This window comes from Phaenicophaeus curvirostris, chromosome 1, assembly GCF_032191515.1.
Source record: "Phaenicophaeus curvirostris isolate KB17595 chromosome 1, BPBGC_Pcur_1.0, whole genome shotgun sequence".
In the NCBI taxonomy this organism is placed as follows: domain Eukaryota; kingdom Metazoa; phylum Chordata; class Aves; order Cuculiformes; family Cuculidae; genus Phaenicophaeus; species Phaenicophaeus curvirostris.
Genome location: NC_091392.1, coordinates 357,386 through 370,650, shown reverse-complemented (window position 1 = coordinate 370,650; position 13,265 = coordinate 357,386). Strand labels below are relative to the sequence as shown.

At 53.7% G+C, this 13,265-nt stretch overlaps 1 protein-coding gene across 1 annotated transcript; it reads left to right on the top strand.

Annotated features, from left to right (window-relative positions):
- The first annotated feature begins 2,661 nt into the window (after window positions 1-2,661).
- On the top strand, window positions 2,662-5,271 carry LOC138716747 (acrosin-like). Its single transcript, XM_069849927.1, has 5 exons — window positions 2,662-2,732; window positions 3,244-3,435; window positions 3,686-3,951; window positions 4,274-4,419; window positions 4,806-5,271. Exons 1-5 carry the CDS (start codon window positions 2,662-2,664, stop codon window positions 5,157-5,159), a joined length of 1,029 nt encoding a protein of 342 aa, XP_069706028.1. The 3' UTR covers window positions 5,160-5,271.
- The last annotated feature ends 7,994 nt before the right edge of the window (window positions 5,272-13,265 follow it).

Genomic DNA, 13,265 nt, shown 5'->3' with positions numbered 1-13,265 from the left:
TTATCTTTCGGCTCTCTGTTTCAAGGCCTTGTTAGAGTTGTTCAGTATTAAACAATCTCACAGCATCCAGGCCTTGTTCTGTGTAAAATGTTCCGACACGGGGCAATCTGCATTTTCAATCCAGACTGGGGAATGAGGAGATTGGGAGCAGCCCTGAGGAGAAGGACTTGGGGTGATGGGGGAGGAGAAGCTCCACAGGAGCCACAACGTGCGCTCCCAGCCCAGAATCCTCCTGGGCTGCATCCAGAGAACGTGGCCAGCAGGGAGGGAGGGGATTGTCCCCTCTGCTCCTCTCTGGGAGACCTCAGCTGGAGGGTTGGGGCCAGGGCTGGAACCCTCAGCAGGAGAAGGAGATGGAGATGTTGGAACGGGGCCAGAGGAGGCTACAAAGATGATCCGAGAGCAGGAGCACCTCCCATGTGAGGACAGGCTGAGAGAGTTGGGGTGGTTCAGCCTGGAGAAGAGAAGGTTCCGGGGAGACCTTATAGCAACCTCCCAGTCACTGTTGGATAGAAGCACTCTCCGATGCATTTTGTAACCTACAGGTCTCTTTTTATCTAGTTTAGAGTTTGCAATTTCCCCCCTCAAGGCTGTTTGAAGTTTGAGCAACCAGATCCAGCTTTGAGCAACCGAGCAGCCTGATCCAGTGGGAGGCGTCCCTGCCCATGGCAGGGGTGTTGGAACTGGATGATCTTTAAGGTCCCTTCCTCCCAAACCATTCTGTGATTCCATGGTATGAACCGAAAGGCTTTCCCAGCCTGCACCATTCCGGGATCCCCTATCCAGCACGGCCCCTGCTGAGGCTGTTGTGTGGTGGACTGCAAACCCAGCCATTCCCTACGGAATTCCTCCTCATGTCCAGTCTAACTCTGCCCCTCTCCAGTTTATCCCCATTGCCCCTCGTCCTATCCACAAAAGCCTCTGTGAACAGTCCCTCCCCAGCTTTCTTGGAGCCCCTTCAGGTACTGGAAGGTCTCTCTAAGATCTCCTTGAAGCCTTCTCTTCTCCAGGCTGAACAACCCCAACTCTCTCAGCCTGTCATCGTACAGGAGGTTCTCCAGCCCTCGCATCATCCTTGGAGCCTCCTCTGGACTCATTCCAACAGCTCCATCTGCTTCTTCTGGACAGGATTCCAGAAGTGGACCCAACCCTCCAGCTGAGGCCTCACCAGAGAGAAATAGAGGGGCAGAATCCCCTCCCTCCCTGCTGGCCACGCTCTTTGGATGCAGCAGGAGAGCTCAGAGCCAGGTGCTGGTGCCTGATCCCAGGCTACCCACACACACCACCCCTCAGAGCATTTTGTAGGGGATTTTGGGGTGTCCAACCCCACCTCCTGCCTCCCCTCCCACTTGGAACACCCCATGTCCCCCCCCAGCCCCGAGTTCCCCAGACCCAGCGCCCAGAAGCAGCCGCTCTGTGACATCAGCTTGGGGCCACGGGCTCTGCGGGCGGCGTGGGCGCTACGGGCAGCGTGTGGGCTGGTGCTCTGCTGGACACCAGCTCTCGGATCTTCATCTCCCTCGTGTCGCTGGCACCATGAAGATGCTCCTCGCCTTCCTCCTGCTGGCCCTGTGCCAGCCGGCGCAGGCATCGTGGGAGACCTGCGAGTGAGTGGCACAGGGTGTTGGGCACAACAACCCCAGGGAACGCTCCGGGCGTGGGGAAAAGCGGAGGAAAAGGACCTGGGGTGCTGGTCGGCAGCAGCAGAACAGGAACCAGCAGGGGCCCAGGTGGCCAAAAAGGCCAATAGCCTCCTGGCTTGGACCAGCCGTGGTGTGGCCAGGGGGAGCAGGGAAGGGATTGTCCTCTTGGCTCAGTGCTGGGGAGGCTGCACCTCAAATCCTGGGTTCAGGTTTGGGCTCCTCGCTCTAAGAAAGACCTTGAGGGGCTGGAGTTTGTCCAGAGAAGGAAACGGAGCTGGGGAAGGGGCTGGAGAACAGGGTTTCTGGGAGCGGCTGAGGGACATGGGGCTGTTTAGTCTGGAGAAGAGGAGGCTTAAGAGGAGACCTCATCGCTCTCTGCAGCTCCCAGAAAGGAGGTTGTGCTGAGGCGAGTTGTTGTGTTCTCCCCAGGGAAAAGCAACAGAACAAGAGGGAAGGGACTCAGGTTGTGCCAGAGGAGCCTTAGATGGATACTAGGAAAAAATTCTTTACTGAAAGAGCGATGAAGCCCTGGCAGAGGGTGCGGTGGATTCTCCATCCCTGGAGGCGTTAGGAAAACGTGTTGGGGTGACACATTGGGACGTGGCTTAGTAGGCACAGCTGGTGTTGTGTGGATGGTTGAGCTGGATGATCTTCGAGTTCTTTCCCAACCTCAACGATTCTGTGCCCTTCCCAGAGAGCCTGTGCTGCCACCCTTGGGGTTTCCCTGCTGGCTCTGGGCAGGCAGAGCTCGGAACCACACACACCACCCCAGCAGAGCGTTTTGTAGGGGATTTTGGGGTGTCCAACCCCACCTCCTGCCTCCCCTCCCACTTGGAACACCCCATGTCCCCCCCCAGCCCCGAGTTCCCCGGACCCAGCCCCCAGAAGCAGCTGCTCTGTGACATCAGCTTGGGGCCACGGGCTCTGCGGGCGGCGTCGGCGCTACGGGCAGCGTGTCGGCTGGTGCTCTGCTGGACACCAGCTCTCGGATCTTCATCTCCCTCGTGTCGCTGGCACCATGAAGGTTCCCTTAATCCTCATCCTCCTGGCCTTGTTCTGGCCAGCACAGGGCTCCTGGGACACCTGCGAGTGAGTGGAACAGGCTGGGAGGGAGATTGGTCAATGCTGCTGGGCTTCACTGGAGGATGCTCGCTTCCCAACAGCTTCACCAACCCCATGTGGTTCCTTCTCCAACCCCATGTTGTTCCTTCTCCACCTCCATGTGGTTCCCTCTCCAGCTCCATGTTGTTCTTTCTCCAACTCCATGTAGTTCCTTCTCCAATCCCATATGGTTCCTTCTCCAGCTCCATGTGGTTCCTTCTCCAGTCCCATATCGTTCCTTCTCCAGCTTCATGTGGTTCCTTCTCTAACTCCATGTGGTTCCTTCTCCAACCCCATGTGGTTCCTGACATTCTTCTCCATTTCCCAGGCTGCTAAGGGCTCCCTAAGAGCTAAAGCAGAGACAGAGGTGGACACCTGGGTGCCCCACAGGGTTCCTTGGCTCCGTGCTCCACACAGCGATGCCGGCTGGGGAGGGAAGGTGCCTGCCCTTCAGCCCCAAGTCTCAAGCAGGACAGTAACGAGTTTCTGGTTTCCACAGGACCTGTGGACTCCGTCCCTTGGCTTACGGCACCGGGCGAGTGGTTGGAGGCAAAAATGCACAGCTGGGTTCCTGGCCTTGGATCGTGAGTGTCCAGCAAGTGTTCAAGACACACTTGGCTCCCGTGTGCGGAGGGACCATCATCCACCCCCAGTGGGTGCTGACAGCCGCCCACTGCTTCGTCAATACCCAGTAAGGAGGAGCAGGGGACAGGGAGATCCCTCAAACCCTGGCAGACGCCCTTTTTCTGCATCCAGAAAAAGGCTGGGCTTGTGTCACTGCATTCCCGATGCCTCCATCTCCATGATTCTTCTCCTCCGGGCGTCTTGGGGCAGTCGCACCCTCCCTAGATGCTCTCCTCTCCCACTTGGGAAGCACGAGGCAGGGAAGCTGCAGCGCGTGGCTCCTCTCCCTCTCACTTCTCTCTCCATCCACCTTCCAGGCACGTCCCAGCATGGCGCGTGGTGGCCGGAACCACCTCGTTGACTCGCCCGGGTCCCGAGGAACAAGTGCGCTATGTCAGGCGGATCATCATCCACGAAGACTATTACAACATCACTCAGAGGAACGACATCGCCCTGATGGAGCTCTACGAGCCCTTCCAGTGCAGCGTCTACGTGCAGCTCGCCTGTGTCCCCGACTTCTCCCTGCAGCTCTGGCAGCTGAGAAGCTGCTACGTCAGCGGCTGGGGGGTCACCACGGCCAGATGTGAGTTCCCCAGACGTATTTGTATCCTGGGAGGTGGTGGAGTCCCCTCCCCTGGAGGAATTTAAGGGGCGGGTGGACGATATGTTGAGGGACATGGTTTAGTGTTGATGGGAATGGTTGGACTCGATGATCCACTGGGTCTTTTGCAACCTGGTGATTCTATGACCTGCGTCTGGGGAGGTGGGAATGAGCTGCCAACCAGAGCAGGGTGGAAGGGGAACACCACAGCGATGCTGCTGCCGATGCAAAGCCAAGACCTGGGGAAGAGAGGAGGAGAACTGGTGGCATGTGCTGGGGGTTCATTCCTGTCTTGTCCCCACAGCTTCTGGAGCACTGCCGGTGCTGCAGGAGGCCCGCGTCCACCTCATCGACACCCAAGTCTGTAACAGCAGCGGGTGGTACAGGGGCGCCGTCCACCCCCACAACCTGTGTGCGGGCTACGCGCAGGGCGGCATCGACACCTGCCAGGTAGGAGGGTGATCCCAGCCCCTAGCAAGTCCCCCTCCCACCGCGGGGTCCCCATCGCTCCGGGGGTCTCCTCCTCATCTCCAGCTGCTGCTCCATGCTCAGCGTCCAGTTGTCCCACAGCACTGTGACTCTGCAAAAAAGCTCATCCCATGTTCTCAGCATGCAGGGACCAACCCTGGAACATCCCTCTGCCCCACAGCCAGGAGAGAACCTGCCTGAGAGTCCCACAAACACCTCCCCAACCACGTTCCGTTGGCTCCAGCACTCTAGGAGAACCTTTCTGGGCAGGGAACACAGCTCTGGCAACTGCTGGCAGAGAGCAGGAGCAGATCCCTGGGGCTTACGGAGCCCCCAGCACCCTCTGAATCCTCTTTTCTTCTCCACAGGGGGACAGCGGGGGTCCTCTGGTCTGCCAAGATCCCTCTACTGACCACTTCTGGCTGGTGGGGGTGACCAGCTTTGGGACAGGCTGTGCCCGAGCCCATCGTCCCGGGGTCTACACCGCCACGCAGCATTTCCGCGACTGGATCCTGGGGGTGATGAAGCGCTACTCAGCTCCAGCGGCAGCTGCATCGGAACGCACTTGGAGCCACTTTCCAACCACGACAAACCCTGCGGAGATAACCCCAGCGACGGAGCCGAGTGCTTTCAGCGCCTGCCCGATTCCAGTCAACAAGCTGGTGGACTTATTCACTAAGGTGATGGAGCTCCTGCAGGTCCTGACAGGTGGAAGGACCTGAGAACAGGGGGAAGAGGATGCAGGGCAGGCTGAATGATGCCACCACCACGTTGTGCTGGGCCGTTGGCTGCTGCTCCACAGGCAGCCTTGAGGTCCCAGACCTGCTTGGTCCTGCCCTCCCACCTCAAGCACCCCATCCAAGCCTACGATGGCTGGTTGTGTTTTGTTAGGATGTTGTTTCTAGTCTGTTCTCTGTATAGCAATAAATAGTTTTCACAGCAAACTCTGCTTCAGCCTCATTCTGCCTCCTGGGCGAGGCAAGGTCTCCATCGTGGTCGCTGCACAAGGTGAGAAGGGCATGAAGGGAAAGACTCACTCCAAAGGGTGATCCCGTGCCTGCTTGGACAAGAGGGAGAGAAGAAGGGAATGGTGGTTCCAGGGGCTGGAGGTCTTCAGAGAATCACAGGACGGTTTGGGTTGGAAGGGACATCAATGACCCCAATGAAGGCCAGGTTGGATGGAGCTTTGAGCACTCTGATCCAGTGGGAGGTGTCCCTGCCCACGGCAGGAAGGTTGGAACTGGGTGGGTTTTGAGGTCCCTTCCCACCCAAACTATTCCATGATTCTGTGATTTACAGGATTCCACTTTAATTGTTCTCCAGCCCCTTCACCAGCTTCGTTGCTCTTCTCTGCACTCGCTCTAGAGCCTCAACAGCTTTCTGGTGGGGAGGGACCCAGCACTGACCCCAGGATTCGAGGAGCGGTCTCCCCAGGGCCGAGGCCACAGGGAGAAGAACCTCCCTGGCCCTGCTGGCCACGCCGGCTCTGATCCAAGCCAAGATGCCCTTGGCCTTCTTGGTCCCCTGGGCCCCTGCTGCCTCCTGTTCAACCAACCCCCCCAGGTCCTTCTCCTCCAGGCACTTTCCAGCCAGCCTTCTCCTAGGCTGGAGCTGCCCAGGGTTGTTGTGCCCCAAGGGCAGGACCCGCCATTTGGCCTCGTTAACCCTCATCCCGTTGGTCTCAGCCCATGGATCCAGCCTGTTCAGATCCCTTTGGAGCCTCCTGATCCTCCAGCAGATCCAGATTCCACCCAGCTTAGTGTCATCTCCAGACTTGCTAAGGGTGCGCTCGATGCCTTCATCCAGGTCATTGATAAAGACATTGAACAGGGCTGGACCCAGCACGGAGCCCTGGGGACACCACTTGTCACTGGCCTCCAGCTGGAGTTAACTCCATCTCCCACCACTCTCTGGGCCCTCCAGCCAACCAGTTTTCCACCCAGGAGCTCGTTCTCCTCTCCAGGCCAGAGGGGACAGTTTCTGAAGCAGAACGCTGGGAGAAACTGTGTCAAATGCTTTCCTGAAGTCCTCTGCCAGCGGCAACCCGCCCCGCGAGTCCGGGTAGAAGATGCCGGGGTAGATCCCGGAGCGCGTCTGGAAGCGGCCGGTCAGGGGGGACAAAGAGAAAGAAAGGGGTGATGAGGCAAAGGGATGAGATGAAGCAAGAGAAAAGGGAAGGAGGTGAGAGGATGGATAAGGATTTTGGTGGTTTACAACATGTTTTATCAAATAGTGTTTTTCCAGGCACGGTTCTGTCTTGAGTGAAGCATGTTCCGTGCTGAACAGACGTGGTTTTTCCTCTAATCAGCTCTATTTGCAGTTTTTCCCCTATCTCAAGCGGAGACAGAGAGCTGGAGTCAGCTCCGAATTAACAAGAGATTGCGCTGTTGTGAAATTCAGAACAACATTGAAACGAATCCTTGGAAAGTAATAGAATATGCACAAGATTTCGAGGAAAATTGATATGTAGGCATGTAAGTGGGAAATATATTCTGTAACCAGCATTTCTCTCACTGAACGCGACTGATGGGGATCGCCTGCCCTGATTAAAAAAAACCAAAACAGGTCCTAGAGGGTTTATTCGTCAGTATTTTCGGTGTCAGGGGGACGAGGGCAGAGAGAGGGGATGGTGAAGGGAGACGGTGGGGATGAAGGCAGCCAGGAGGGCAGCCGTGGGCACAAAGGGGGGTGAAAGCAGCACAGGGGTCGTGGGAAAGTGGGGTGGGATGAAGGCAGATGGGGGGGTCGGGGAAAGAAGCGAGAGAGGGGAGACATGAAGCTGGGGGGGCACAAGAGGGGAAAGAGGGTAGCAGAGGGAGTGAGGTGAGGGCAGAGGGGGAGAGAGAGAGAGAGGGGCAAGATGCAACGGGTGGGAGGCAAGAGGAGAAGGGGGATGACGGCAGAAGGGGTGGAATGAGGATGAGGGGAGGAAAGGAGGGCAGAGAGGGGGGACCAGGGCGAAGCTGGAGTGGGAGGAGGCCAGAGAGAGAGGGGAGGGACGAGGGCAGAGAGAGATGGGGGGTTCATGAGCTTCAACAAGGCCAAGGGCAACATCCTACGCCTGAGTTGGGGCTGTTGACGGGAGCATGGAATCAAAACGCAGAGATCAATGTGATCAGCAAGTGTTCACTTTATTGAGCTTAGCTGTTTCTTTATAAACCCTTTTCGGTTACACAACTGGGTGCCCACGAGGGTATCTACAGTGTATTATTGGTTAAAGGTAGCTCTCCATAAGGCTATTACTAATCTATTATTGGCTAAACTACTGCACATGCTAAGAAACCAAGTTCTACTGAACTTAAATACGTTGACAGTTCTCTTCAATTGTTTTTCTTTCAGCCGGTGCTTGTTCCCACAGAAGTAGCCACTACATTCCTCCCAACTGGCCCCTGTTTATCTTTCGGCTCTCTGTTTCAAGGCCTTGTTAGAGTTGTTCAGTATTAAACAATCTCACAGCATCCAGGCCTTGTTCTGTGTAAAATGTTCCAACAATTCCCCCTTTTTGTTTTTTGATGACTAAAGCGTTCAGGTGAAACATATTATCGACTTGACGTTGTAGACACTGTAACACACAGGATAATTGTCAAAGCAATCAACACCAATAAAACAACATTCCTCCTTTGACCAAGAGTTCTCATACCCATCTTGTTATCCACCCATTCTGTCGAGAATCCAACACCCAGGGACATCCTTTAACTACCACCCATAGGATTAAGAGCATCCATAATGTTAACGTCCTCCTCATTCTTGTTGACTGTTTTCGTGGCTGGGGCTTAACAGTTGTCACGCAGCAACGTGGGCTTCATCCACCTCGCAGGTGCCCAAACTGGTCCTTTATCTGTTAAAACACAAACATAACCTCGTCCCCATGTTAGTAGCTTATACAGACCTGCCCACTGCCCATAATAACTGTTTTTCAATAGCACTTTCACATTGTCTTATACTTGCTCTGATTTGGACGACATGGTTTGTACATGCTTCAACTTTAGCACAATTTGATCATCTCCTGCTAATTGCAAAAAATTCATTACATATTGCACATTCATCAATCTATTTAGCAGTGTCTCTCCTGATTCTCCCCTCTCCTTTTTTTTTTTTTCCCCTTGGTGATTATCATTGTAATCATTTCAAATTTAGTGACTATGTTTTTTGGGGTTAGTGTGGGAAAATATCCACTCAATAATTTGTAATGAAGCTTTTGAATTTTCCTCTCTCATTGCCTCAATTATCCCTAAAGGTTGTCTGCACTAGGACCCAGCAGTTGCTGATGAGGGACATTGGAATGCAGAGTGTTCTAAGGAATTGGCAGTCCCCTAAAGAGATAACACCATGAACTCCTCTGGTCTTCTTCAAAGCTGAAAGAAAAGAAAACTTAGCAAAGAAGGAGAAGGGCGGGAGGGTGGGGGGTGGCGGGGGCACTCACACACATACAGCTGCGTGTTTTGCTAGGTATTTTAAAACTTTTCCTTCTGAAGCCTTTCATTCCAAAGATCCCCAGGTAAATCTACCTGTTTGCCGGCTTAGTGGACATTTGAGATTGAAAGGTCCCAGAGATGTATTTCAATGATTAATCAAAACTAATTTCTAAGTCTTACAAACGTTTGAAGCGCTTCAAACACACACACACACACGCGACCACTCATTTCTCAGCTAGCCGAACACATTCATACAATGTTGGTTATCACTAGTGGATCCACAATTTTTCCATGCTACGGATATTTAAACTACACACGGTACCGGGAACATGCAACACTTAAAATACGTAGATGCATTATCTAATAAGGCTTATATCGATTGTCTAACAAGAATTTCACTTATGGTAGACTTTTTTGGGGGGTTGGTTTTTTTTTTTTTTTGAGGTTTTTTTTATTTTCTGTATTGATAGAACTGCGGACTGGTCAGTTGAACAACAGCCTCTGTCTCCCCATATGCCTAATCCCAACCAAATTATTGATAATCATTCGAACTACGAGTTAGTAAAGCCACCCTCCAATGGTCCTTTTACGTTCCATGCTATTGTGTGATGTGCAGACGATTGCAGCACTACTGCGATGGTGCTGATCACGTCTATCTCGGTGCTGCCTCTGGTTCTTGCTCTGAGGTGAGAGCTGCTGCATGCTCTGAGGTGAGAGCTGCTGCTCGCTGCGGAGGCGTCTGTGTTGGTACGTGCCTCTGAACCATGCTTTGCTCCTGGTTTTCTGACAATACTGTCCCGTTCTTATCCCATTTTGATTTACACCAACTGGTAAAATGTTTGCGCTTTCCACACCGAGGGCAGATTTTAGGCCCTCTCTCCTGGTGGTGCGTCTGGCAGTCTCTTTTAAAATGTCTCTCCTTGCCGCGTCTCTAACAAAACGTATTTCTGTCCCAGATTACAGTCAGGGCAGCAGCTACCAGCTGTGCTTGATAGGTAAGTGATCCCAGCTCTTGTTGTAGGAGTTTGCAGACTGCACCACATCTTTCTACATTCATCATTAGGATTTTTTGTCACAGATCGCAAAATTAAGGCTTCTGTAACTGCTCAGTTGTCTACCTGCTTGTCGAGCACAGCCTTTGGTGTATCTATAAACACCATAGAAAGGTCATGCCTGTTTCAGCTTTCCAACATCCAGTATCTTTATAAGTGTTTATAACTGTCTTGATTCTTGAACTGCTACCAACGTTGTTTAATTGAGCCATTTCTTCTTGTATCTATTAACAGGCCCTTCTGTAACGCTGAAACTGTCTGGGTTTTGCGGCGGCAGTGGTGGTGAGCGGCTCCCCCCTCAGCCCAGGGCAGAGGCCCGCTCTGCGGGAGCTGGAGGGGTGGGGGGGGGTGGGGGAGCGGCCCTTGGCCGGGCGGCTTGGTTCTCTTTTTACAGTTTTTGGAATCTCCTTTATCGCTTCATCACTAATTAGTTCCCAGCGCTGACTGCCGTGCCGCACACAGATCAAAGCTTGCAATCTTTCAGCTTCTCCCTGCTACTGTGCCTCCCCCCTGGCTTGAGCCCGTTGGTCTGAGGGACAGTGAGGGGGGGGATCGGGCTCCTTGTCGGTGTCTATCGGACCCTCTTGGAGAGGATAGGTTGGAGGATTTTCACCACTGCCTCTTCATTATCTTTAAAAAGTGTGGAACCCATTCCTCCCCCGACCGCCGCTACTTGCCTGTAGCGGATCTTTGACTCCGGAGTCTTCTTTATTTGGACGCGCGTCTTACTCCAATCTTCAGAAATGCCGGAAAGCCATCAGCAATGCCGGAAAATCATCAGCAGTGCCGGAAAATCTTCAGCAGTGCCGGAAAAATCTTCAGCACCGGGTCAGTGCCGGAAAGTTTTCGGCCGGTCCTTCCACCCTCTACCGCGTCTTCAGTCGTTCAGAGCAACTTCGGCAAGCAATCTGAGGGTCCCTGTTCGGGCGCCACTCGTTGACAGGAGCATGGAACCAAAACGCAGAGATCAATGTGATCAGCGAGTGTTCACTTTATTGAGCTTAGCCGTTTCTTTATAAACCCTTTTCGGTTACGCAACTGGGTGCCCACCAGGGTATCTACAGTGTATTATTGGTTAAAGGTAGCTGTCCATAAGGCTGTTACTAATCTATTATTGGCTAAACTACTGCACATGCTAAGAAACCAAGTTATACTGAACTTAAATACGTTGACAGTTCTCTTCAATTGTTTTTCTTTCAGCCGGTGCTGGTTCCCACAGAAGTAGCCACTACATTCCTCCCAGCTGGCCCCTGTTTATCTTTCGGCTCTCTGTTTCAAGGCCTTGTTAGAGTTGTTCAGTATTAAACAATCTCACAGCATCCAGGCCTTGTTCTGTGTAAAATGTTCCAACACGGGGCAATCTGCATTTTCAATCCAGACTGGGGAATGAGGAGATTGGGAGTAGCCGTGAGGAGAAGGACTTGGGGTGATGGGGGACGAGAAGCTCCACAGGAGCCACAATGTGCGCTCACAGCCCAGAATCCTCCTGGGCTGCATCCAGAGAACGTGGCCAGCAGGGAGGGAGGGGATTGTCCCCTCTGCTCCTCTCTGGGGAGACCTCAGCTGGAGGGTTGGGGCCAGGGCTGGAATCCTCAGCAGGAGAAGGAGATGGAGCTGTTGGAATGGGCCCAGAGGAGGCTCCAAGGATGATGCGAGGGCTGGAGAACCTCCCGTATGAGGACAGGCTGAGAGAGTTGGGGTGGTTCAGCCTGGAGAAGAGAAGGCTCCGGGGAGACCTTAGAGCAACCTCCCAGTCACTGTTGGATAGAAGCACTCTCCGATGCATTTTGTAACCTTCAAAGGTCTCTTTTTATCTAGTTTAGAGTTTGCAATTTCCCCCCTCAAGGCTGTTTGAGCAACCAGATCCAGCTTTGAGCAACAGAGCAGCCTGATCCAGTGGGAGGAGTCCCTGCCCATGGCAGAGGGGTTGGAACTGGATGATCTTTAAGGTCCCTTCATCCCAAACCATTCTGTGATTCCATGGTATGAACTGAAAGGCTTTCCCAGCCTGCACCATTCCGGGATGGAGGAGATGAGGAAAAGGCTGAGGTACTTAATGCCTTCTTTGCCTCAGTCTTTAGTCGTAAGGAGGGTCGTTCCGCCTGTGTACAAACCCAGGAGCTAGAGGAGCATAATGAGGCTCCCATGATCCAAGAGGAGGTGGTCAGAGCCTTGCTAGCCCGACTGGACAGTCACAAGTCTATGGGGCCGGACGGGATTCACCCTAGGGTACTGAAGGAGCTGGCGGATGTGCTGGCCAAACCCCTTTCCATCATCTTCCAACAGTCCTGGAAGACTGGGGAAGTCCCACTGGACTGGAGGCTGGCTGATGTTGTGCCCATCTACAAAATGGGCCGCAGGGAGGACCCAGGAAACTACAGGCCTGTCAGTCTGACCTCAGAGCCAGGGAAAGTCATGGAACAGGTGATCTTGAGTGCTATCATGAAGCACATGCAAGAGAACCGGGTGATCAGGCCCAGTCAACATGGGTTCACAAAAGGCAGGTCTTGCCAGACTAACCTGATCGCCTTCTATGACAAAGTGACCCGGCTACTGGATGAGGGAAAGGCTGTGGATGGATCTTCCTGGACTTCAGCAAAGCCTTTGACACAGTTTCCCACAGCATTCTGCTTGAGAAACTGTCAGCCTCTGGGCTGGACAGGCGCACACTCTCCTGGGTGGAAAACTGGTTGGATGGCCGGGCCCAGAGAGTGGTGGTAAATGGTGTGAAATCCAGCTGGAGGCCAGTGACAAGTGGGGTTCCCCAGGGCTCAGTGCTGGGTCCAGCCCTGTTCAATGTCTTCATCAATGACCTGGATGAAGGCATTGAATGCACCCTTAGCAAGTTTGCGGACGACACTAAGCTGGGTGGAAGTGTCGATCTGCTGGAGGGCCGGGAGGCTCTGCAAAGGGATCTGAACAGGCTGGACCGCTGGGCAGAGTCCAATGGCATGAGGTTTAACAAGGCCAAATGCCGGGTCCTTCACTTGGGGCACAACAACCCTATGCAGTGCTACAGACTGGGAGAAGTCTGTCTAGAAAGCTGCCTGGAGGAGAGGGACCTGGGGGTGTTGGTTGACAGCCGACTGAATATGAGCCAGCAGTGTGCCCAGGTGGCCAAGAAGGCCAATGGCATCTTGGCTTGTATCAGAAACGGCGTGACCAGCAGGTCCACAGAGGTTATCCTCCCTCTGTACTCGGCACTGGTGAGACCGCTCCTTGAATACTGTGTTCAGTTCTGGGCCCCTCACCACAAGAAGGATGTTGAGGCTCTGGAGAGAGTACAGAGAAGAGCAACAAAGCTGGTGAAAGGGCTGGAGAACAGGCCTTATGAGGAGCGGCTGAGAGAGCTGGGGTTGTT

Coding starts and splice junctions, on each gene's coding strand:
- LOC138716747 (XM_069849927.1), top strand. CDS start 2,662: ATGAAGGTTCCCTTAATCCTCATCCTCCTGGCCTTGTTCTGGCCAGCA. Junction 3,436..3,685: donor CACTGCTTCGTCAATACCCA/GTAAGGAGGAGC, acceptor TCCACCTTCCAG/GCACGTCCCAGCATGGCGCG. Junction 3,952..4,273: donor GGGGGTCACCACGGCCAGAT/GTGAGTTCCCCA, acceptor TTGTCCCCACAG/CTTCTGGAGCACTGCCGGTG.